The sequence below is a fragment of the Aquarana catesbeiana genome, linkage group LG05 (genome assembly GCF_042186555.1).
Source record: "Aquarana catesbeiana isolate 2022-GZ linkage group LG05, ASM4218655v1, whole genome shotgun sequence".
NCBI classification, from domain to species: Eukaryota; Metazoa; Chordata; class Amphibia; order Anura; family Ranidae; genus Aquarana; species Aquarana catesbeiana.
In genome coordinates, this window is record NC_133328.1 from 167,958,883 (window position 1) to 167,985,583 (window position 26,701).

Consider the following 26,701-nt stretch of genomic DNA (forward strand, 5'->3'; position numbering starts at 1 on the left):
TAAAGCAACCCATTCATTTTAAATTAGAACATTATAAATACATTTTCCCCCCTGTTTTTTTAGGTGATCACATACCATCTGAGCTCCTTATGCAGCTGAGAACAGAGAGCTGGGGGAGGAAAAACATCAGTACTCTGATTTTTCCAGTGAATGGCTGTGCAGGGGGACCAATGAGCAGAAGTCTGATCATTGGAGGAGAGCACATTGAGTTCCAGCACAGCTAGAGAACTGACTTCAGTGTGCTCTCATGGCTACGGTAGTTCGTCTTTAATAGTCAAGCAGAGGGACTGGCAGGAACACCAGGGATTTCACACAAAGAGAACAGGACACCTTTTCATACAAGTACATGATATAGCAGGGCTTTTTCTCCCAGAGAATAGGTGCAGGAACTCACCCTTCCCAGTCAAGTCCTTGCCCCCAACCCTGTCTTTGTCAGTGTTTGAGAAGTAAAGCAGCTCCAAATAATAGCATTAAGTTAAGGCTAAGAACTATAACATACTATGTTATAACTGTAACACACAAACTACAGAATCAGCAAAAGGGACAGTACTTACATTAAATATGAAATGCCCCTGTGCACAGTAATATGCAGCATTTAGCCCTGTGTACAGAGTGCAGGGGTCAGGAATATGTAACTTAGAACCCAGCCCCCTCATCTTTAATCTTTGCACCCCCCTTCCCCCACAGCTCTCACCTCTGCACAACCTGCTCCCCTCCACAGCTCTCACTTTGAACAACCTGCCTTCTGTCCTCTGCAGCTCCCCCATTTCCCAGTTCTCCTCTCAGCACAAATCCCCATCCCTTCCTAGCTCTCCTCTCTGCACAACCCCCCCCCCCCCCACCAATTTTATAGCTCTCTTTTCTGCACAACACCCCCACCAGCTCTCCTCTTTGCACATACTCCTTTCTGCACAACCCCCCCACACACACACTTTCCCAGTTCTCCTTTCTGCACAACCCCCCCTTGCTCTCCTCTCTGTATGCACACATCCCACCCATATCTCCTCTCTGCACAAATCCCCTCCCAGCTCTCCTCTCTGCACAAATCCCCCCAGCTCTCCTCTCTGCATGTACAATCCCTCTTCCCCCAGCTCTCCTCTGTGCAAGTCCCCTCCAGCTCCCCCTCAGCTTTCTTCACTGAACAAATCCCCCCCTTTCCCAGCTCTCCTCTCTGCACAAATCCCCCCCCCCCCCGCTAAAATTCCCCCAGTTCATCTCTCTCTACACAAATTCACTCTTCCCTCCCCAGCACCCAGCCCTGTAATAAGCTCACAACCTTCCCATAGCTGCTTTTTTGCACAACCACCTCTTCCCCACCCCCTTTCTAATCACAGCTCCCTAACCTCTTCAGAAAAGCTGACACTGCTGTACATGGTATGCGCTGGCTTTTTTTTAATCTCAACACAGTACCGTGTGACTAGAGAGCTCCACCTATCAGAACTGTAGCATAGAGCTGAGGAGGAGAAGCGGTGGCAGGCAGGGTCAGAAGCTACCTTGCGAATCATCACAGGCAGCTGCAGTTGTGGCGCCAGATCCTGAGGAACTCATTACTGGAGGGTAGGAGCCCTGGGTTCCCAGAGCTAGTACAGAGAAGTCGGTAGAGAAATAGAGCTATGCAGAAAACTTCCGATAACCAGCTTCTCTGATAGGTGACAAGTTGGAGAGGAGAGGGCTGCCAGAGGTTCCGGAAGGTTCCACCTCAAAAAAAGCCCTGGGTTTACATACTCTTGAGATATAGTACCTGCAGGGAATACGGCTTGCCTGTTTAATGCTTCGGGGTTTTTTTTGTCTCCAGACAGTGCTGTAGCCATTCTACCGCAGTTACTTTTAACTATAATCAGATGATCCTGGAAAATACCTGCTGGTAAAGCTCAAGCACCATCCTTGCTGCTATCAGATACAAGAAATTCATGTAAAAAATGGTTTAGTGCTAAGATTTTTACAAGCATCATTCAGATTCAAACCTGCTTGGGAAGTTTGAATATTATTGGTAGTCTTCTACTGCCTTCTGCGTTGATCTGTGGGTACTATGTATATAATGAATAGGGATGGGCCGAACACCCCTGGTGCGGTTCGCACCAGAACATACCGAACAGGCAAAAAATTTGGCAGAACACATGAACACCGTTAAAGTCTATGGGACACGAAGTGCTCATTTTCAAGGCTTATATGCAAGTTATTGTCATAAAAAGTGTTTGGGGACCCGGGTCCTGCCCCAGGGGACATGGATCAATGCAAATTTGCCTGGGGGGTGTCACAAGTGGCACATTTTTCCCATGTTTAGAACAGTACCACAGCAAAATTACATTTCTAAAGTAAATATTGTCATTTAAAACTGATCGCGGTTGTAATGAATTGTCGGTTTCTCGGCAATATAGATAAAATCATTGCAAAAAAGAGCATGGGATCCATTAGTCCATTACCAGGCCCTTTGGGTCTGGTATGAATATTATGGGGAACCCCGAACCAAAATTTTTTTAAAAAATTGCGTGGGGGTCCCCCCTAAAATACATACCAGGCCCTTTGGGTCTGATATGGAAATTTAGGGGAACCCTGCACCAAATTTTTTAAAAAAATGGCGTAGGGGTCCCCCTCAAAATCCATACCAGACCCTTTAGGTCTGGTATGGATTTTAAGGGGAACCCTGCACCAAAATTTTTTAAAAAATGGTGTAGGGGTCCCCCTCGAAATCCATACTAGACCCTTACCCAAGCACGCAACCTGGCAGGCCGCAGGAAAAAAGGGGGGGACAAGAGAGCGCCCCCCCCGAACTGTACCAGGCCACATGCCCTCAACATGGGGAGGGTGCTTTGGGGTAGCCCCCCAAAGCACCATGTCCCCATGTTGATGGGGACAAGGGCCTCATCCCCACAACCCTTGCCCGGTGGTTGTGGGGGTATGTGGGAGGGGGCTTATCAGAATCTGGAAGCCCCTTTAACAAGGGGACCACCCAGATCCTGCCCCCCCCCCCCCCCCCGTGTGAAATGGTAATGGGGTAATGTACCCCTACCATTTCACAAAAAAATGGTCAAAATGGTAAAAAAGACAATGGCCGGTTTTTGACAATTCCTTTATTAATAATGTCTTCTTTTCTCCACTTCTTCCCCTATCTTCTTCTGGTCTTCCTTCAGTTTTCTCCTTCTTCCATCTTCATCTTCCCCCACTTCTTCCTCCATCTTCCTCTGCTTCTTCCTCCGGTCTTCTCCATCTCCCTCCGGCTTCTTCTTCCCCGCTTCGTCCTCCGGACGATCCGCCTCAATGGGAGGCTTCCGCAGTGTGACACTTCTGTGCTTGTGACGGTTCTTTTGGTTTACGTAAATAGGTGACCCCGCCCCCTCTGATGCCATGGGAAAGCCATAGGGAAATCCACTGTGGCGTCAGAGGGGGCGGGCCCTCAGTTATATAAGAACTGTCACAAGCACAGAAGCGTCACACTGCGGGAGCCTCCCATTGAGGCGGATCGTCCGGAGGACGATTTGGGTAAGAAACTGGAGGAAGATGGAGAAGACCAGAGGAAGAAGCAGAGGAAGATGGAGGAAGAAGCGGGGGAAGAAGAAGATGGAGGAATGAGGAGAAAACCGAAGGAAGACCAGAAGAAGATGGAGGAATAAGGAGAAAACCGAAGGAAGACCAGAAGAAGATGGAGGAATAAGGAGAAAACCGAAGGAAGACCAGAAGAAGATGGAGGAAGAAGACATTATTAATAAAGGAATTGTCAAAAACCGGCTATTGTCATTACCATTTCACACAGGGGGGAGGCTGGGATCTGGGGGTCCCCTTGTTAAAGGGGCTTCCAGATTCCGATAAGCCCCCCACCCGCATACCCCCACAACCACCTGGCAAGGGTTGTGGGGATGAGGCCCTTGTCCCCATCAACATGGGGACAAGGTGCTTTGGGGGGCTACCCCAAAGCACCCTCCCCATGTTAAGGGCATGTGGCCTGGTACAGTTCAGGAGGGGGGCGCTCTCTCGTCCCCCTCTTTTCCTGTGGCCTGCCAGGTTGTGTGCTCAGATAAGGGTCTGGTATGGATTTTGAGGAGGACCCCTACGCCATTTTTTTTAAATTTTGGCGCAGGGTTCCCCTTAATTTCCATATCAGACCCGAAGGGCCTTGTATGGATTTTAGGGGGACCCAACGCAATTTTTTTTTAAAAATTTTGGTTTGGGGTTCCCCTTAATATTCATACCAGACCCGAAGGTCCTGGTAATTGACTGGGGGGGGAATCCCATGCTCTTTTTTTCAATGATTTTTATCTATATTGCCGAGACCCAACAATTCATTACAGCCGCGATCAGTTTTAAATGACAATTTTTCCTTTAGAAATGCCATTTTGCTTTGGTACTGTTCTAAACACAGGAAAAATGCACAACTTTACAGGCATACTATAGACACCCCCCAGGCACGATATTTAAAGGAATATTTCATTTTTATTGTTTCACTTTAAGCATTAAAAAAATCACTGCTCCCAAAAAAAAGCGGCCGTTTAAAAAAAAAAAAAAAAATTTTCATTGATACATGTCCCCTGGGGCAGGACCCGGGCCCCCAAACACTTTTTATGACAATAACTTGCATATAAGCCTTTAAAATGAACACTTTTGATTTTTCATGTTAATGTCCCATAGACTTTAACGGTGTTCTGGCGGCTTTTGAATTTGCCCCGAACACCGCATATGGTTCAGTGTTCGCGGAACATCCGAACACCCAAAGTTCGGCCTGAACTTATGCTCGGGCCGAACCATTCGCTCATCCCTAATAATGAATAATAATAATACTCAGAGTGAAATTTGCTTCTTGCCCACCTGTCAGTGGTGGATATTACTATTGTTAGCAACACATTGCTTGGTTTCACCTAAAGCTGAACTCTGGAGTCTGTAAAAGAAAAAATAAACATCCTTGCAGTTAGCCCCCCCCCCGCAGTGCAAAGGTTAAATGTTTGTTAAGTGTGGGGGACAGGTGAGCAAGGTATTATACTTACCTTATTCCTAGCTCTAGAAGGTTCCAGCACTCTGCTCTTCATCTCTGATGCCCTTGAGGTCCTCAAACACAATGCCAGAATATAGATACTAAATTGTACTTGATGCACGGCCATCTGGAGCGCCTTAGCGAAGAGGCTTCGAGAACCAGTTGCACAGATGGAGAGAGCCTGCTGGAGCAAGGAATAAGGTAAGTATTACATCTTATTCCTCTGTCCTTAGACTTATGCAGCGTACACACGGGCGGACTTTTCGACCGGACTGGTCCGACGGTCTATCCGACGGACTTTCGGCGGACTTCCAACGGACTTTCCCAACGAACGGACTTGCCTACACACGATCACACCAAAGTCGGATGGACTCGTACGTGATGACGTATGACGGAACTAAAATGAGGAAGTTCATAGCCAGTAGCCAATGGCTCCCCTAGCGTCGGGTTTTTGTCCGTCGGACTAGCATACAGACGAGCGGACTTTTTCGACCGGACTCGAGTCCGTCGGAAAGAGTAGAAACATGTTTTTTAAATCTAAAGTCCGTCAGATTTTTGACCGAAAAAGTCAGCTGCAGGTCCGATGGAGCCCACACACGGTCGGATTGTCCGCCGGATTCGGTCAGTCGGACCAGTCCGGTCAAAAAGTACGCCCGCGTGTACGCGGGATAAGTAAGCATTCCCCTATCCTTAGTCTTAGTAAGCATTCAACCTTTGGAGTGAGGGTAAGACCCACAGCAAGAGTATTTTTTTTCTTTTTGTGGTGCCCATAGTTTGGCTTTAATTCCTGGATTTTCCCTACCTTCCTTAATGCCTGGAACTTTGAAGAACGTTCCCCTATAAGAGCGGAGGAAACATTACAAAAGGTATTAACTATTCCCATCCAAAATCATCAGAAAGAAAATGTTTTGGCTGCAGTTACACTTTTAAAGCTTACTGAAATGTGTAAACCTGGTGTGTTCAGCATGCAACTGAGATTTTTTTATTAAATTATTTTATGAATTAACAAATTTCTGTAGGTATCATGGACATCTTATTTTCTTTATACAACATTGCTTTTCACAGTCTCCCATCCATAACTTGGTTTTTACATTTACTAATGTCAAATATATAATTGCATGAATTCTTTCTTTCTTTATATGTCAATTTCTTCTCTTTATAAGATGATATGCTACAATGTTGTGAATGGCAGGAATCTTTCAAGTGAATGCAGTTTCATTTATTTGATTTAGTCTTGAAGGAATCTTACAAATAAAATCAGTCTGTATTCAATCAGTTTGCTGAAATGTGTAATCTCGACTTTTTTCTTGTGTAAGCAGGTCAAGGAACTACTGAAGGAACGGTGCTCTTTAATAAAGGTACGTTGTTATCAGGGGCGGACTGACAATTCATGGGGCCCTCGGGCAATAGGAGATTATGGGGCCCCCAGGCAATAGGAGATTATGGGGTCCCCAGGCAATAGATTATGGGGCCACACAGTATATATATACACACACACACCCCCACACACACACACAGAATACACATACACACACTGAAAAGGTACTGGAGAGGCGGGGCAGCTATGATCTTGGGATTTTTTTAAAAACACAGATTTTTACATACTGTCCCTGGTTTTATTGAGGCTGGAAACCCTGATGGGGCCCCTTAGTGGCATGGGGCCCTTGGGCAGTGCCCGAGTGCTCGAATGGTCAGTCCGCCCCTGGTTGTTATACATACTAGTATATCAATGCTTGATATTACTTTGGTTCATTTTTGTTCAGATATTAACAGTTCATAAAAGAGGTCACCAAGCAGTTGAACACCTACTTTCTTCATTGTTTCTGGGTTTTGCGTGACCAAATAAATAAAACTAAACTGGAAATTGATTAGAGATACCTATCAGTTATCAGTTGGCATTGTGATGGCTTTAATTGATTTCACCATACTTTGGCTTTTTCTTTTAGGTTAAAATCAACTTGTTTAAAAGGAAAAATTAAAAACAAAAAAAGGTAGCTATATAAAATACCAGAGAATCAGGTTAGAAAATGAAATCAAAGCTGATCTCCAGGACTAAATACATAGATGAAACGCATATATGGAAGCTTCCTACTTGCTAAAGAATTTGTATTTGTGCCCATCCCATACTGAGATTTACACAGGAAAGTCCTGCCTGGCAGACAAAGAGACCTTAATTCAACTTGCTGCAGTTCAGTAACACTTGCAGGTCTTGCCCCCCCCCCCCCCCCCCCCAGCCTGGAACTGAACAGTGAAAGGAGAAGCAGACGACTGATTAGCTCATGTTTCTGTCACTGTGTTCTCTCTCCTCCCAACATGTTCCTTATTAGCACATGAACATTGCAGCACAACTGATGTGCTCATTGTGCTCCTTCCCCCTCTCCCAGTCTGAGTTCTGCTGTAAAAGGGAATACAGGAGGCCATGTAAGTAATTACAAAGTTAATAGTGCAGTAATAAAGAGCTATATTAATTTGTGCCTTGTATTTTTGCTTGGAGTTTAGCTTTAAGGGGTTTGCTGAAAGAGTTGTTTATACCCAATAACCTGTCAAACTCATACATCTCCAATCTCATAAAAACACAAATTTTCCCTCGGTACTTTGAATGAGGTGTAACACACCCAATAATAAATGAATGGTATATACATTAATTGAAGAGTACAACATTCGTAGATTAACATGAAAGACAAGTACCATATTGACAAGCAGATTTGTAAAAGTAAACATGATCTTTCCATATCACAATGCAATATTACAAAAATTAGAAAAGTTCAGTCCATAATTAGTTTAAAAAATGCATCTTTGGGTCCCGAGGTATTTCGTGAATCAGCATTCACTTCCTCAGGGGGTTAATGCATGCATAGAAGTAAATCTGCAAAAAGTATTAAAAACACATGGTCATATTCCAGTGGAGACCACCAGGGAGCTGTGGGCCTAGGATCAACAAGGACCCAGGAGAACAAACGGCAATAGATTCCATCCAATATATCCTCCATTATAGTAACATGGTGAGACAGTGCTGCAGACAAGCTGGGTGTAGGACTAATGTGGCACCATGCCTTTTTAGTGAAGTTGTGAATTATTTTTATACAACCTATAGTTAAGATCAATATTTTAAACTATGACTGAGTCTGTACAGTATGAAAAATAAAGAATAACTCCAGCTTTTCCTCCCCAAAACAACAGATGCATTGTGTATGTGGGTGAATCCCAGCCACACTGTCAGTCTGTGTGTAACTTACCTCATTTAGCTGCATACAGCAGGTTATTGTGTCTGTGATGTCACTCCTCCTCTTGGATGAATTTCAAAGTTCTCTTACTTCCTGTTTCCTTCCTTATCCACTCCTCAGACTACATGTCCCATGATCCTTTGAGCCTCTGTAGCTTGAGAGCAGGGTATGGGAGTCACTTTTACCAGTTGTGGGAGTTGATGTCAGCGGGTCCTAGGGTGTTTCTGGGCCTTCATGTGGGTGGTGAAAGGTGTAAATGTGTCATACCGCCTCCTGTGTCGTTCCTCTCTTGCAGCATACCAAAGAATAATGGCTTACTGCCGGACTACAGAGGAAGGGCTATGGGAAGTTATTATGAAGGTGTTCCCTTCATGTGTAAATTAATCACTTAACAGAGAGCAGGGCTCTGGGAGGGCGGGCTCTGAGGGGTGGGACTCTCCCTGTTTACACTGGTTGGCATATTTAACAGGGCAGGATTGAATAATGCTGTGATCTGTGAGGCGGTACTTGGGAGGTTTGGACTGTTCCTGTAGGTGTGACTGGGTGGGATTGAATGCTAATTAGGATGCATTTAATCTCACCCACCATTAGAGCTGTGATTGAAGTTACATCATTTACAGAGACTGAAAGACTACAAAGGGGAGTGTTATAGACTCTAGCTGCTGCAGGAAGTGGCTGTGGAAGGGACAGAGTCTATCAGCAGGATATATAGAGTGTCACACGATACAAAGCCACAACTAAACCCAGAAAAACCAAAGCAATATGGTACAGAGGTATGTTGGGACTGATCATTCCATTCAGTTCCAGTGAAAAGAAAGTTGGAGTTCAGCTTTAAAGTGACACTAAACTTTGGTTTTAAAAAAAATACCACCCCCGACCTCCAGGAGGCATGTTGGGAACCCCTGAGACAAGATGGGCTGACATTTCACCTCAGGGTGTAGATTACTTAGGCAATAGTGGGATGTGAAAAGATGGGTGCCAGTCACTTAAAGATGTAAAACAAAAGATGTTTATTGCTCACACAGAAAACCCCAGGGAGAGAGGAATAGGTCACAATACACCCATGAACTAGCAGACTCCACAAAAAGGGAACAAAAGTAATCACAGTCCACAAAGATGAAAAACCTTGAAGCTGACCCAGAATTCTGTATTTGTGGTTCCTGACTGTGAAGTGCTTAAAAGATCAGCTTCCAGCACCCTGGGTAAAATACACCATACTCCAGTGAGGTCCAAGCTCTTCCAGCTTGTCCATCTGGTGGTCCTCCACGGCTCCCCAATCCCCTGGGCTTCACAGGCTAGGCCGAAAACCCAGACTTCTGCCCAGCCACATGGTCACCTTCTCAGGCAGCAGACCTAAGATTTTTCAGCAGCACAACACACCCCTCCCCCAAGCAAGAGGCCCAGGGGAATAGAGACTGACTTCTCAAAGTCACACCCTTGAATATTTATACCCTCTCCCAGCATGCACCAGCGACCAAGACACTCCTACTGGTTGGCTAGGAAAAAATGAATATTCATAACTTGTATTAATGTAGCTTGCATGCTATCACCAGAGGCAGCAGTGCCACCTATTGGCAACAGAATGACACATACAGTAACCAGGGCTCAAGAGAAACCCAAAGAAGCTGAACTATAATTTCTTCTAAGCTGACTGCTGCTTAGCATCACTAAATTTAGATTTAGACATTCCTGTGTAGGGCAGAGTGGTTACATGTATTAAGTACAGTATGTATGCTTAACTCAAAAAAAGTTCTAGCTCTCAGCCTCCTCCAAATCTCCAAATTCTTTTTTGCTGCTGTGATCCACCTTCCTGGTAAAGGGTGGCAATGTTCATTCGCCATTGTCCCCCTGTATGTAGAAACATAGACCACCCTTTCCTGCTCACTCCCGAGATTGACAATGGACTATGGACTATGGGATTTAACTGCAAATAATATGCACTGCTGCCTGGTTCCAAACTAACTTAGGGAAAAGGAGAGGTTCAGGATCTCACAGAGATGTTAAAAGGAGGTAGAAATCAGTAAGAAATAACTTAATGAAAAATAGATTACAGGACCATTAAGTAGTGGATGTGTATGGATTATTGTTGGATGAAGATATCCAAAAAAGTATCACTTTTACTGGTTACTGGTTGTAAATGCTCAAGGCTTTTTACCTTCATGCATTCTATGCATGAAGGTAAAAAACTTTCTGCGTGCAGCAGCCCCCCCTTATACTTATCTGGGCACTATCTTGATCCAGGGATGTGCACAAGAGCAGTGGTCTCCAGGATTTCTGCTTCCACATTGTGAGCCAATGAGAAGAGAGCAGGTGCAGGTCCGAGCCGTGCTCTGTTTCTGAATGAACAGACAAAGCATTGGCTCAGGAGCAAGGCTGCTTGGGTGCAAGCAGCTTATTATGGTGCACTCAGTGGGAAAGAGGGGCCAGAAGCACCCACGGGAGACCTGAGAAGAGGATCCAGGCTGCTCTGTGCAAAACCACTCCACAGAGGAGGTAAGTATGACCAGGGGAGGGCTGGCAGCCTTAGGCCTGTGGGGAAAGTCCAGTCAAGTGGCCCATAGAACCGGTGGTGGCAAAGTGATGGATCGGGAAAACAGTCTCTAAGGTTTTTCATGATCACAAAGGTGAGGGGGGGGCAGGGAGGACAATGTGGCCCTCCAGGGCCTGTGGGGGACTTGTACTACCATGGCCTCCAGGAACTAAACTGCAAGCAAGTCCCTGTATGAATCCCTCAGAGCTGAGGACCTGACCCCCCCCCGCAACTAGTGACGAACTACAAGTCCAAGGATTAACCCCTGAGATCTAAGGATGTGTCCCCTTAGATCCCACGAGTTCCTGCTGTGCCCTGTAGTCCTTCACTAATAGGGGGGGTGACACATCCTCAGCTCTGAGGGGTTTAAGCTGAGACAGTGGGACCTGTAGTCCTTCACTAGTTGGGAGGGCAGGGGTGTGTGACACATCCTGAGCTCTGGGGGGTTCATGCTGGGACCTTTAGTTCTTCACTTTTGGGGTGTCACATCCCCCAAAGTAAAGGACTACAACTCCCAGCATGAACCCTGGCTGAGATTTAAGGATGTGATCACCTCCTCTGCTGCCGGCTCCCATGACACCCATATGTTCTAATTTATTCACTGCTCCCAACCTCACCTCAGGCAGCTTGACCATAGGCTCTAATAGGCTTCAAAATAGGGTGGACTTGGAGCGCAGAGCATTGCGTTCAAAGCCCACCCAGGTATGTTAGAAAAGCAAATGAATATCTGCTTTTCCAACACTAAACGGCTTCTCTGCCAATCAGGAAGAGCGGGTCTGATACCCGTCATACCCTGATTGGCTGAAAGGACAGGCGCTCCTATTGGATGTCTAGCAGGAGGAAAAGCATGGCGGAAGCATAGAGAACACTGGAGCCGCTGCCTGTCCCACAGCTCCCCGTCGTCATTCGCTGCCTGACCCGCCACCAAGATGGGGTAAGTGCCAGTCAGACAGGGTGGGGTGCTGGTTAAATGCCGATAGGGGGGTAACATTGGCTGCATCTGATGGACGCAGTGGCTGCATTTGATGGGCACAGTGAGGCTGCAATTGATGAGCACAGTGAGGCTGCATTTGATGGGCACAGTGGCTGCATTTGATGGGCACAGTGGCTGCAATTGATGGGCACAGTGAGGCTGCATTTGATGGGCACAGCGAGGCTGCAATTGATGGGCACAGTGGCTGCAATGGATGGCACAGTGACTGCATTTAATGGCAGAGTGAGGCTGCAATTGATGGGGTTTTTTTTCAGTATTTTTTAGTTTGCACCCTCCCCCACCTAAAACATTTTGAGCATCAGCCACCACTGACAGAGAGAGACATCGCTCCAAATTGTCCGCACAGGGAGACCACTCCTCAAGAAAATTGTTTGATTCTTTTATCAACACAGTAAAGCCTTGTACACACCACTAGTTTTTTTTTTTTTTTTTCGCCCAATCCAGCGAGTTGAACAAAAAAACTGACAGCTCTGGTTGGAGACGCTGAGCATGAGCAAAAGTGACCTGAGCATTGATCACTTTTCAGCGGAGTGGCAGTGCCTGCTGCAAGTGTGTACAAGCCTTTGGGCGCACACTGGTGCGCTGCGGTTTAGCCGCAGTGCTTATGTACACAGTTTTCCTTAGCCTCAATCCCATAGGCTTCTTTTAGGTTGTGCGTTTTTGCTGCAGTTTTTTCTATAGCGCACCAAAAATGCAGCCGTTTTTGTGCACTTTCAGTAAATGCAGCAAAAATGTGCAAACTAACAGAAGTCTATGGGACATGCAGGAAGACAGTGAGATCACCAACACTGCAGCCAAACTGCAGAAAACCAGTGTGAGCCCACATCATAGTACACAGGACCAGGTACTGAAAAGGCTGCTGAAAGAAACCTCTTTATCTGCAGAGAGGGGGAGAGGAATTTAGCAGAGAAGGGGGAGGAATTAGGGAGAGGCCGGTCACAGCTCACTCACTTGGAAGGAAGAACCCAGCAGGCAGAAGGCTCACTGGCTCGGTTATCAGCCCGGAGTGTGGGTGGGCACAGTGACAGAGGGGGCTGGAGGAGGCAGAGCGGATCCACCATCTTCCATTCGGCTGTGCTCAGTCTGAATGGAAAGGACACAGACTGTCAGCTCAGAAGCTGGGAACAGCGCTGTCTGTGACATGACAGATGTCCGCTCACAGCGCTAATGTTCCTGCACACTTCTGGGCTGTTATCCAGCCCTGCCAGCCTCCCTCCGGAGTCACCCGAGCAGTAACACTCGGCCAACTGCGCATGCTCAGTTCCCAGCTGGCAGCTCATCGGCCTTTTTACGGGGAATCAGAGCGGCCTGGGGGGGAAATTGCATTCCTGCCCCCCGGCCCAGCCTGCCCCTGAGTATGACATGTTTGTTATTTAACTACTTACGGACTGCCTGCCATCATTATACAGGGGCTGTTTGACGCTGAATACCGGGGTTATCGCAGCAGATAGCTGCAATAACCCCAGTATCTTTACAGTGGGCGGTTTAAACAGTGGGCGGTCCACTTTCAGATAAAAAGGGTCTCTGCAGCGGATTTGCCGCAAGATCACTTTGTCATGCTTTTTTCTATTACAAGGGATGTTTACATTCCTTGTAATAGGAATAAAAGTGACCCAAATTTTTTTAAAAAAAAAGACAGTGTAAAAATTAAAACTAAAAAATAAATAATAAAAAAATAAAATAAAGCGCCCCGTCCCGCCGAGCTCGAGCGCAGAAGCGAACGCATATGTAAGTGGCGCCTGCATATAAAAATGGTGTTCAAACCACACATGTTGGGTATCTGGAAAGGTATAAAATAAATATTGCGCTAACACTAATTAAATTAAGATGAGCTGCGACTAAAAAGTAGTAAACCATATAATCCAATAAAATTCAAAAAGTCGCGCTAAAAAAAATGAGAGTGGCAACAAACAAGTGCCTAAAACATCATAAAAATTATGAGGATAGGTAGTGGTCACTGAGCAAATATTATAATACTAATCGGTGTATGAATACACCACAATGGAAATTAAATATATAGAACACAGATATTGCTTTCTATGTCCATAAAAAAAGGAAAATACAAAATTGCGTGATTTGATGTGGGCAACAAGTGAATGCCTCAAAACACTAAGGCAAAGTATAACAGTGTGACAAATGTCTATCTAAGAGAGCCGTGCAAAAACACTAAAAATATATTCAGTGTGAAAAAAATACATAAACCAAACTTATAAATTCCAACGAAAGTCCATAACTATACAAAAACAATAATTAGTATAGTTCGTGCATGCTTTGTAGCACAAAAACGTAGTGATGAGTGTCCCCAAGTGCTGAGTGAATATTAGAACCAAAACTTTGCTGCAGTGACTAGGGTGCGTAGGCAGACCTCCACCATTCAAAACTGCTGCCTCTTACCAGAAAAAGTTGGTCTCTTAGTTATAGGAGTCCTAAAGGGCGGATGGCTAAAACCCCAGCCAGGGATCTGTACAGCAAGCACTTACGAGTTCCTGGATTCATATGACAACAAGTGCCTGCTGTACAGATCCCTGGCTGGGGTTGTAGCCATCCGCCCTTTAGGACTCCTATAACTAAGAAACCAACTTTTTCTGGTAAGAGGCAGCAGTTTTGAATGGTGGAGGTCTGCCTACGCACCCTAGTCACTGCAGCAAAGTTTTGGTTCTAATATTCACTCAGCACTTGGGGACACTCATAACTACGTTTTTGTGCTACAAAGCATGCACGGACTATACTAAATATTGTTTTTGTATAGTTATGGACTTTCGTTGGAATTTATAAGTTTGGTTTATGTATTTTTTTTCACACTGAATATATTTTTAGTGTTTTTGCACGGCTCACTTAGACATTTGTCACACTGTTATACTTTGCCTTAGTGTTTTGAGGCATTCACTTGTTGCCCACATCAAATCACGCAATTTTGTATTTTCCTTTTTTTATGGACATAGAAAGCAATATCTGTGTTCTATATATTTAATTTCCATTGTGGTGTATTCATACACCGATTAGTATTATAATATTTGCTCAGTGACCACTACCTATCCTCATAATTTTTATGATGTTTTAGGCACTTGTTTGTTGCCACTCTCATTTTTTTTAGCGCGACTTTTTGAATTTTACATGTTAGGTATCGCCTGGTGATCGTTTGAGCGAGAGCAATAATTCTAGCCCAAGACCTCCTCTGTAACTTAAAACTGGCAACCTGTAAAAATTTGTAAACGTCGCCTATGGAGATTTTTAAGGGTCAAAGTTTGTCACCATTCCACGAGCGGGCGCAAGCATGACCGACAGGGTATCAATTTACTCGGCGTAACATTATCTTTCACAATATAGAAAAAAATTGGGCTAACTTTACTGTTGTCTTATTTTTCAATTAAAAAAGGTGTATCCAAGTGCCTGAGTACCTGTCACAGCCCATCTGAGTACCCAAGTATCGGAGTACCTGTCACAGTCCATCTGAGTACCTGAGTACCTGTCACAGTCCATCTGAGTACCTGAGTACCTGTCACAGTCCATCTGAGTACCCGTCACAGTCCATCTGAGTACCTGTCACAGTCCATCTGAGTACCCGAGTACCTGTCACAGTTCATCTGAGTACCTCAGTACCTGTCACAGCCCATCCGAGTACCTGTCACAGCCCATCCGAGTACCTGTCACAGCCCATCTGAGTACCTGTCACAGTACATCTGAGTATCTGAGTACCTGTCACAGTCCATCTGAGTACCTGTCACAGTCCATCTGAGTACCCGAGTACCTGCCACAGTTCATCTGAGTACCTGTCACAGTTCATCTGAGTATCTGTCACAGTCAATCTGAGTAATTGAGTACCTGTCACAGTCCATCTGAGTACTCGAGTACCTGTCACCACCCATCAGAGTACCTGTGTACCTGTCACCACCCATCAGAGTACCTGTGTACCTGTCACCAGGCCATCAGAGTACCTGTGTACCTGTCACCAGGCCATCAGAGTACCTGTGTACCTGTCACCAGGCCATCAGAGTACCTGTGTACCTGTCACCAGGCCATCAGAGTACCTGTGTACCTGTCACTAGCCCATCAGAGTAACCATGTACCTGTCACCAGCACATCAGAGTAACCGAGTACCTGTCTCCAGCCCATCAGAGTACCCGAGTACCTATCTGCAGCACATGCCTCACAGAATATACGTTGGGGTGTTTGCTTTCCAAAATGGGGTCATTTTGTGGGTAATGCCGCTGTCCTAGTGCTCAAGGACCTTCAAAAGTGTGATCGGTAGGAATGAAATGAGATGTGTAATTTATGATCCTAGAATGCCTGAAGGTACTACTTCAATGTTGGGCCTCTGCATGTGGCCAGGCTGTGTAAAAGTCTCACATTTGTGGTATCGCCATACTCAGAAGGAGAAGCAGAATGTGTTTTGGGGTGTAATTTTTGCTATATACATTCTATGTGTTAGAAATATCTTATAAATTGACAACTTTGTGTAAAAAAAAAAAAAAAAAAAAAAAAAAAAAACTTTCATTTTCTTTCTACGTTTTCTGAAGACTTGTGTAAAAAAAAATGAACCGTTCAAAAGACTCATAATGCCTCATAGAATATACGTTGGGGTGTGTTTGTTTTCCAAAATGGGGTCATTTTGAGGGTAATTCCATTGTCCTGGTGCTCCAGGGCCTTCAAAAGTGTAATAGGTCCTGTGACATTGGGGTGTTTAGCTCAGTGGTATATGCGTTTTTCCAGAGAGTCCACAGCAGTCAGTTATTAGGTTTGAGGGTGTGGCAGCCCATTTTTATTAAAAGGAACAAAATAAAAGTTTATACACAGGATTTCCCACAGAGGGGTTCTTCTCCAGTAAACTCACACAACACAAAATGCCAAGCCGCCTGGCTCCTAGGCTTACTTTGCCTTGCGGTTCCCTGCTAAACTGGCCTACTCCTGGTCTCAACAGGATTCTCCAGCCCCTGGGTTAGCTCACTGTCCCCCAGACTCCAGGACTTCCTTCGGCCCCCTTGGACTTGCTAGTCGCCTCGGCTATCCCAGCCTCCCAGACCCGTCTCTGGTCTCACAGGCCCTTGTAGCTGTCCCAACCTTCCCAGTCCGTCAGACACGAAGTCCCCCCTCACCAGGGATGTAGTCTCACACAGGGCAGACAACTTTCCAGACACAGGTCTGTCTTCATACAGCAGCAGCAGTAACAAGCTGCACACACTCCACCTTCCTTCACACACTGCTCTCTCCAGTCTCTCATTATATGGGCTGTGTGCACCTGGGCACACACCCTGCTGGCCAGGCTTTGTAAAAGTCTCACACATGTGGTATCATCATACTCAAGAGGAGTAGCAGAATGTGTTTTGGGGTGTCATTTTTGCTATATACATGCTTTGAGTTAGAAATATCTTATAAACTGACCAATTTGTATAAAAAAAAAAATATGTTTTAATTTTCTTCCCATGTTTTACGAAGACTTGTGGAAAAAAAATAACCATTCAAAAGACCCATTATGCCTCACAGAATAGACGTTGGGGTGTTTTCTTTCCAAAATGGGGTCATTTTGTGGGTAATTCCATTGTCCTGGTGCTCCAGGGCCTTCACAAATGTAATAGGTCCTTAGGAAATTAGAGGTGTAATTTTATGCTTCTAGAACCCCTGATGGTGCTCCCTGCATGTTGGACCTCTCTGTGTGGCCAGGCTGTGTAAAAGTCACATACATGTGGTATCGCGAGGAGGAGTAGCAGGATGTATTTTGGGGTGTAATTGGAAGTATGCATATGCATGTGAGAAATAACTTCTTATTATGACAATTTTGTGAAAAAAAAAAAATTCCTAATTTTCCCAAGAATTGTGGGAAAAAATTACAACTTCAAAAAACTCACCATGCCTCTTACTGAATACCTTTTGACTGTCTACTTTTCAAAAAGCGGGCATTTGGGGGGTATTTGTACTTTCCTGACATTTCAGGGCCTCAAGAAATGAAATAGGCCGTCAGTGCATCAGGTGTGATCAATTTTCAATGATTTGCACCATAGCTTGTAGACTCTATAACTTTCATAGAGACCAAATAATATCCACTAATTTGGGTTATTTTTACCAAAGAGATGCAGCAGTATAAATTTTGGCCCAAATTTATGAACACAAATGACTTATTTGCAAAAGTTTATCATAGAAACTAAAAAAAAAGTGTTTTTTTTTTTTTTTTTTCAAAATTTTCGCTCTTTTTTCACTTATGTCGCAAAAAATAAAAAAACCCAGTGGTGATTAAATACCACCAAAAGAAATCTCTATTTGTATGAAAAAAATGATAAAAATTTTGTTTGGGTACAATGTTGCATCAAATATTTGGCATTCAAATTGTGAGAGCGCTGAAAGCTAAAAATTGGTCTGGGCAGGAAGGGTGTATAAATGTCCTGTATTGAAGTGGTTAAGTAAAATAAAATCTGGGGACCATACCATGAAGGCCTTTGTTCAGGCATTCTCTGTTATGGGGTGTCAACCATCTCCCAGTTGTTTTGTCACCCTGCCATATGATCCTCTGGCAGAAACTAAAAGCAGCAATGCTGACACATATTGTGGAGGCATAGTCCCCCTTTGTCACCATAGCTGACACAGAGCAATGATGTGCAGCTGATGCTCAAGTGAATATATGTGGACAGGAAGTGACTGCAAAGATGATGTATGAGAGCAGCAAAACTGAGATAAAAAATAAATAAGTGAAAACAGTATTTTATATAAAGAAGGGCAATTGTTTATGATACACACTACTTAAACAAATTAAATTCCATCACGCTTCTTACAAAAAAATGTATATGTTATTTCTAGCACAAAATAAAATAAAACAGAATCTGTTGCGCTTAATAAAACATATAATGGAAGCTGCTGACACAAAAATTGCTGGATACAATCGAAGAGATATCAATAGGAATGGTGCAGCGCTAAAAATATTAATGTAAAAATGTCCCAATAAGAACCAAAATAAATATGGTCAAACAAAAGTCCTCTCCATCAGGAAGAAATGATACTCTAATCAGCGAGATCCATATTGAAAGGAGACACAGAAAAGATAAAAACCACTCACTTTTAGTAAGAAGGTATACAGCAGTGTGAAGCATCCAGCGCTTCTAACCACAAAGATGGCCGCCGTGTCACCGCCCCACCGCGTCCTGCGTCGCCAGTCTCTATCATCGCCCAACGTTTCGTCATCAACATGCATCTTCAGGGGCGGGAAGACGCATGTTGATGGGCTCCCCTGAAGACGCATGTTGATGACGAAAACGTTGGGCGATGATAGAGACTGGCGACGCAGGACGCGGTGGGACGGTGACACGGTGGCCATCTTTGTGGTTAGAAGCGCTGGGCGCTTCACACTGCTGTATACCTTCTTACTAAATGTGAGTGGTTTTTATCTTTTCAATAAATCATCCTTGTTTATGGAGATTGCGCAATGAGCGTTTTCTTTTTATTCCCTACGTACCACGATCTTGAGGTGCATATGCATACTGGAGTATACTTGGTTTAATATCCAGCTACCAAAAGGAGATCTACAGCCTTCCATTTAGTTCAGAGGAGTATATGTTGGTGCTACTCCATTAGAAGATCGTTGGTTTATTCTATGAAGACTGCCTTTTTTCTACACACGTGTATAACCCATACACTGCTGGTAAGGGTCAGTTTGTTTGGGTGTTGGTGACGGTGTTTTCATCTCTCTTCTGTGTCTCCTTTCAATATGGATCTCGCTGATTAGAGTATTATTTCTTCCTGACGGAGAGGACTTTTGTTTGACCATAATTATTTTGGTTCTTATTGGGACATTTTTACATTAATATTTTCAGCGCTGCACCATTCTTATTGATATTTCTAGTACAAAGTTGCATGTATATTTCTATCCTGTGAGGTACATAAGTTAGCCTACAAGCCTTCATAGACTTCAAAATTCCTAAGCAATATTGTCATACTTCTTGATAACAATATTTTATCACATCTCTCTGCCCACACAATGAAAATAAAAAGTTCTGGGAATATGTTTGATTTTAAACATATGTTCAGTATACATTTGTGAATACTCTTTCATATGTTAAGATATCAGTTTTTAGTATGCATTTGAAGCTGAACTTTAAGTAGATACACAAGTACACAATATAATATAATTCTGTGTTTAGTATTACATCATAAAATATGTAATCTTCTTAATTTAACAGCCAGCTCTGTACTCCAGAGCTAAGTGTTAAATGAAGAAGCAGCACTAAGAGCCAATCAGTTCATGCACTGACAAAGAATATGTTAATAGAGGAAAAGAAGCAAGTGACCGAAAGATGAGCCCATCACTCTTTTGCTGCAACGTAACTGTGATAAAGGGTAGGCCCATGACAGCCTGCGCTTAAACGAAGTAGGAATGATCCTGGCTGTCATTAATGTAGTACACCTCTTGTAGAAGCTGCAGATGACAGGGTTCCCCACTGCTGCACAGCCAAGCACTCAGCATCTTCCACTTGCATTCAGCCACAGAAACCAGTCCTTGAGCTTTGTTTTTGTTATTTTATTAGGGGTCGATAACTTGGATGGGAATAGGAATTTATGGGATGCCCACTTGACAAACAACAAATAGATCCATGGACAACTTCTTATTTACAGCTCCACTTCTGCAGAAAATGCCGCCTGGCCACCTCTTCACCAGCCCACCTGGCTGACTCTCTTTACACCTGTCCACCCAACTGACTCTCTGGAGATCTTCCAGGGCAATGCCAAAGACTTAGGACCCTTTTACACATAATGTCCGTTTTTCACGGACTCCCTTTGCTCAGCGGAAATCACTCCGTTGATCCCAGCTGAGCAGGCGGATGACAGGTCCGTCTCTGCTCACTGTGGAGAGACAGAGATGTCAGATCTCCACTCTCCTCTATGGGGGATTAGATTAAAATGGATCCGCCTGTCTGTTTTCATCTGATCCGCCAGACGGATGGAAAATAGGGTTTCCATTCGTCTGAATTTAGCGGATCAGAGCGGAGCGGATCGGATGTCAGCATACATGTCACCGCTGACATCCGTCGCTCCATAGAACTGTATGGAGCGTCCATTCAGGTCCGCCTAAGAAACTGACAGACGGACCTGAACGGTCCGTATGTGTGAAAAGGGCCTTAAGCACACCGCTGTCTACAAGGGAGACTTGCTACTTGTGGCAGTCTCTCCCCTTGTCAGCCCCTGCACAGTGCTGAATTACTCACTCTGTCCTCTTGCTCCCACTGCCTCTCAGGAAAGCTTCCCTCCAGCTATTTCTGTGGTAGGGTCCTTCCAGGCCAGCACCAGAGCTCCGACCCGAGGCAGAACACCACACTGACTAGGGAGTTCGCCTGACGGGCCACTGACAGCCTCCTCAGCACTGCATCTACAGCCTCCACTTGACTCCCCTGCCGGAATATCCCAGATCTATTTATGGGATTTTATCTGTCCCCTGCCAGCCCACTCCTGGGGATTGGCTGAGGTTCAAGGCAGCTCCTCCTCACTCCTGCCCACTAATTTCAGAACATTCTCCAACACTCTGGGAAGAGGGGGAGGCACCAGAATGAGTCATCCAGCCCTGAACTCTAATAACCCTGACCCAATTAGGACTCACATATTTACAGCATGAGCCAGAGTTAGATTTTCCTACACTACACTACTAGTACAATATCCAGGACTTTTCCAGAGCCTCTCCAAGCCTATGGAACTCCCTACCCCAATCTGTCCGTCTATCTCCTACTCTATTAGCTTTTAGACGATCCTTGAAAACCCTCCTCTTCAGAGAAGCCTATCCTACCCACACCTAACAACTGTATTTTCATTTTGTCCATCTGATCATCCCCCACAGCTACTCCCCTTTGTTCCACTTGACCCTCCCTTTTAGATTGTAAGCTCTAACGAGCAGGGCCCACTGACCCCTCCTGTATTGAATTGTATTGTAATTGTACTGTCTTCCCCGATGTTGTAAAGCTCTGCGCAAACTGTTGGCGCTATATAAATCCTGTATAATAATAATAATATCACACATTAGAGGGTACTACAATAAATTTGGAAGACCTTAGGACATCTTGTGGCAGAAAGGAAATACTAGGTAGGTTGGTTTAAGCTGAAAATTGCAACAAAAGCGGCTTTTTATTTTATATTTCAGTAGCCATTTTATTTTGTGTTGGACTACTGCTTTAATCTCCTGTGCTGTGCTTATAACAATCCCAAACCTTTCTTTAAGATATAGATTTCTCCTTTGCAGATATATGTCAGCTGAAACAAGAAGAAGGAGACTGCCAAGATTATGTACTGAAGTGGTGGTACAACTCTGATGAGAACGAGTGTGCTCAGTTCTGGTATGGTGGCTGCGGAGGAAACAAAAACCAGTTTGAAACACAAGAAGAGTGTGAAACTGTCTGTCTATCATAGAGTTGTTAAATTGTTCTACCCTGTGTTATGCAAATAACATGGTCAGTGATATCTGGAATTAATGCATATGCATTAGACAGCGAAAATGATCACAAAGGGATAAACACTGATGCTTGCTTTTAAATAAAATGTACCAGAAAATGTTTCAAGTCTTATGGGGCATACACACGGTCGGACTTTTCAGCTACAAAAGTCCGACGGACCCAAATCTGGCGCACAATCTGATCGTGTGTGGGCTTCCCCGGACTTTCAGCGGACTTTTCCAGTCGCAAATCTGACGGACTTTAGATTTGGAACTTGTTTCAAATCCTTACGTCGTAACTCCGCCGGACCCAGAAATCCGCTCGCCTGTATGCTAGTCCGACGGACAAAAACCCACACTAGGGCAGCTTTTGGCTACTGGCTATCAACTTCCTTATTTTAATCCGGTGTACGTCAGCACGTACGAATCCGTCGGACTTTTGTGTGATCGTATGTAGGCAAGTCCGTTCGTTAGAAAGTCCGCCACAAGTCTGCCGAAAGTCAGTCGAAAGTTTGTGGAACGGGCTGTCGGACTTTTGTAGCCGAAAAGTCCGACCATATATATGCCCCATTAGGTTTAAACATTTTTAATTATTTTTTTAAATAATGTATTTAAGAAATATTATGTATAGACAGTTTATGGTACCCATTTTCTCTCTTTGTACCTTGGAGCATCACATAATAATGCAGAAGAAGGGTAGAATAGACCAAACTGTGTATTTTCTAGTACTGTGATGCCTAAAGAAGTGTAGCATTAGGAATTTAAAATGTGTCAAATGCAAAAAATATTTTGTAAGATTTGCAAATACACAAATAATGGTTTTAATCAAATAAATAATTGTCAGAGAACATCAGTATTACATCAGTAAAAAATATATTTGCATTGCAGCATTAATAACACTTCTGGGAAATATAACTGAAATTCAGGGACTAAAAACTGCCTCAAATTTTTTAAAAGGTATATGATATTTTGCTGGAGATAAATACCAAGTGGAGTCACACAGATTGAGATGAAGGCTCTGGTTAACTGCCCCTGTGTCATAATATTCTAGTAGCTAAGTGTAAACCCCCCCCCCCCCCCAAACCCCACACCTATTCCATCGCTGGTCACCAAATTCACCTCTGGTCACTGAGATGTTAAGCATTTTCCAGGATCTCAGAATGACTCATGAACATGGGAGATTACTGACCCGTCTATGTTTACCCATGCACAGGTTGTTAACTTTAGGTGGATCCTTTTTATTCATAGTTATGTTCAATATCATACCAGAATTCCAACCTTTTTTTAAAAATAACTCAAGGTAACATTTCCTCTTCTAAATTATAAGAATGTATTAGTAGGCTAATCTCAGGTATTATAAGAAAAGTAAAAAATTACCAAGCAACATTTTTACACTTAGCCAAGTTCGAATGTAAATCCAGATATATTTAAAGCAACCCTGTCATAAAAAAAGAAAAACCCTCCCAAAAAAAAACATTTCTGCAAAAAAGAGACCTAACAGTTACCTTTTATTTACTCCCTGCTCACGTTATCAAAACACTACTCAATTCAAGAAAAATCTCTCTGCCATGCATAAATCCTTGAATCTGACACTTTGAAAATGGTGGATTGGTTGATCTCCTTACCAACAGCATGCACTGGTTCTTCCCGCACATCCCCCCACCCCAATTAGAGCAGTGTCTTGTAATGACATGGAGGTCAGTGAAGGGAGCATTACTTGAAACAGCATATGCAGTACATGTGTATTTGCAACAGTCACCTAGCTGTATTTTTCTTTTAATACAATGGAAATGTTAATGAAGAATTACCAATCAATAAAAATTGCTCTAGTGAGAAAAACTAGATTTGTCATTTTTTTGCATTTTTTTTTTTTCAGTCGAATGTCAATAAAATTATTTCATATATTAGTTGCTTATGTGTGTATGTTTGGCATTAATAAAACAAAATGGGGATACATTACTTTCTGATAGCATTGGAAGCAAGCAACGTTTCATTTTGAGCGTTTTGGCCAATGAGCCCCTTATGTTATACTAAGAAGTGTCTATGAAATTATTCTGTACTGTATGTAAAAAAGGTCTCCGTCCAACCAGTACTCATTTATAGATATAGATTTTATAAAGGTGTACTTTGTTCACTTTACAATATAAATATTCGCATAGCTTAGTAAAAAGGTTCAAGCTGCGTTCACTTCAGTTATCTAAACAAGTAAAAATCCCATTTTTAAAAAAAAAAGTTTCCTCACAAATTACTGGATATTCTAAGTAAATAAAGTTATGCCTCCTGACCATTTTATACTCCTTTAGTAAATCAATAATATATTGCTTTCTTAGGCCCTTGGAGAACATAATGTGGTTTCGCTTTATAGGTTTTGACAACACCCCCTTCTCTTATCTTATTGATCATAACATATCTTGCTCTACCTTGTCTATCAACTCAGTAACTTGCACTCAGCAGAATTCCCATTATAAATATATGAAGATTAAAGAGGAATGATTATGCAGCTAAGAATAGAGCATATTCATATAATAAGGTGCAAAGTGGTTTAATGTAGCAGGCTAGGATATCAAGGGTAAAAGGGATGTACTCACCTCTTTTCTACTTTAGAGTTCTAAAAAATGTAAATTGCTGAAACTGCTGCCATCAACTGAAAACAGAGAACCCAGAACACACAAACGCGTAATAATAAGCTACTGCACGTTTTAGTGCAGCGTGATTTTTAAAAAGGTTCTTTTGCGCATCCTTCACAAGTAGGGCAGCCCATTAAAATTAATGGGCTGCCCTATAAGTGCTGGACAAAACCATGCACACTCCATCACATCTGCCAAGGTGTGAATGGAGCCTTTTTGCTCTGTTCACCGCTATAAGCCCCACCCCCTCCACGTGGGGGAGGGGGGGTGCAGTTTGCCATCTTCGCCTTGGGCGCTGGATGACCTTGTCCCAGTACTGCCTGTAACTGCATCTTTTGCTGGACAGCTTGGCCTGGTAATGTTAAAATGAAAAATAAAAGATCTGTTAGCTGCAATCTGCAGGCAATACAACTATGTTACGGGGGGGAACTCAAATAACAAGAGTGACTCAAAATTGGGTGGGCTCGAAAAACATAAACTGTAGTGTTATTGATAGTCTTTATCATAGTTTTTCTTTTTCCTGTAGTTCCACTTCAAGTGTTTTAAGTGTTGCTGCAGAGAAAAAAAAAGAAGAAATGATTTTATTAAAAGAGAAATAAAGTTTAAGTTTTTATAGGATCTGGGTTTGACATGTGGCTCATATATCTTTTATACATCATGACTGCTGAGGTGCAATAAGCCCAGGTCCTATACCATAACTTACCATGACAACTTATAACACCTTACCCCTTCTTACCGTCCAATAAAGACCACATACAACAATTAATGTTGGAAAGGGCAAGGCCACAGCTTTTATTAACTCAAACATAACATTAAATATTTAAACCGTGCCAGTCACAGTTGCCTGTGAGCACACAAATCCAAATGTAACAGGGAGATGAAGGAGGGGCCTGTCCTTACCATAAGTGCCAGACCAGCCGTCTATCTCCCAATTACCATCAGGGCATAACAAATCTTCCATATTTGCTGGCAAGGTCACCAAAACCGCAGCACGCTGTGACATACCAACAGAAATAGGGCGGGAGGGTGGGCAGCTCTTCCATGCTTCTGTTCGAAAAGGCCCAGAATCCCCTGGGGTGCCAAACTCCTGAGCTCAGGCCCAGCCCCTGTCCCTTCCTGTGCCAATCCCAATTGACCCAAAAGTCACTTTAACTTCTCCCTGGCCATGCCCCCATCAGTCAGGGCTCTCTTTCCCGAGTGGCTCAAGAGGCCTTCATTTTTTTAAATTTCCCTATGATCCATAAGTCTGTGTTTATAGACTATGCTAAGGAATTAACTGAGAGGAAAATGCCCCTTAGCTCTCCAGCCTGGGGTTGCCAGCCCACATGTCTGTTGTTCTAGACAGGGATTGTTCGACAAGTACCATACTTTATAAATTCTATTAACAATTGTAAACAGAAGGCCTAAAAAGGGAAAGAGAAAAGCTGAGGGAGTTCAGAAGAGGCAGAGCAGTGACTGTAACAGGATCACAGGCATGGTGATTTGCAAAAGATTTGACGATTTTTAAAGCCTGCTTAATTGTCTGCATGTTCCTCCCAAAAATTTAAATGGAATTTATCATGTCAAAAATTCCCTACATAAATTTATCTACATAAATTGTCTTGGATTAGACTTAAAGTGGTCCTAAAGGCTAAAGTTTTTTTTACCTTAAAGCAGTGGTGGCTGGTGTTTTTTTGTTTGGCGGGGAGGAAAACAACCCCACCGCGCGCTGTCTGCCGGTCCACAAGCACTTACACCAGCAGCAGCGGGGATCGGCGGGCACATCGGGGATCGGCGGGCACATCAGCGGGCACTTTGGGCAGGGGGACAGGCTGCAGCGGGCATCTGGCAGCGTCTCCTGCGTCCTCTTCTCTTCTGAGATCACGGCAGCTACCGTTGTTCATCTCATCCTCTCCTCCTAGGCATCCAATAGGATCTCCTGACCTTTCAGCCAATCGGGAAACGGGTAAAAGACCCATACTTCCTGA

The 26,701-nt window shown here is 43.7% G+C and overlaps 1 protein-coding gene across 2 annotated transcripts in view; it reads left to right on the forward strand.

Annotated features, from left to right (window-relative positions):
- LOC141144549 (collagen alpha-4(VI) chain-like) overlaps positions 1-23,946 on the forward strand; it is a 418,531-nt gene extending 394,585 nt beyond the window's left edge. For both annotated transcript variants that reach the window (XM_073630331.1, XM_073630330.1), the window contains 2 exons: positions 6,283-6,321; positions 21,919-23,946. In XM_073630331.1, coding sequence (XP_073486432.1) covers positions 6,283-6,321; positions 21,919-22,085 — 206 coding nt within the window. In that variant the 3' untranslated portion in view covers positions 22,086-23,946. The remainder of the gene's footprint in view (positions 1-6,282; positions 6,322-21,918) is intronic.
- Positions 23,947-26,701: the final 2,755 nt, after the last annotated feature.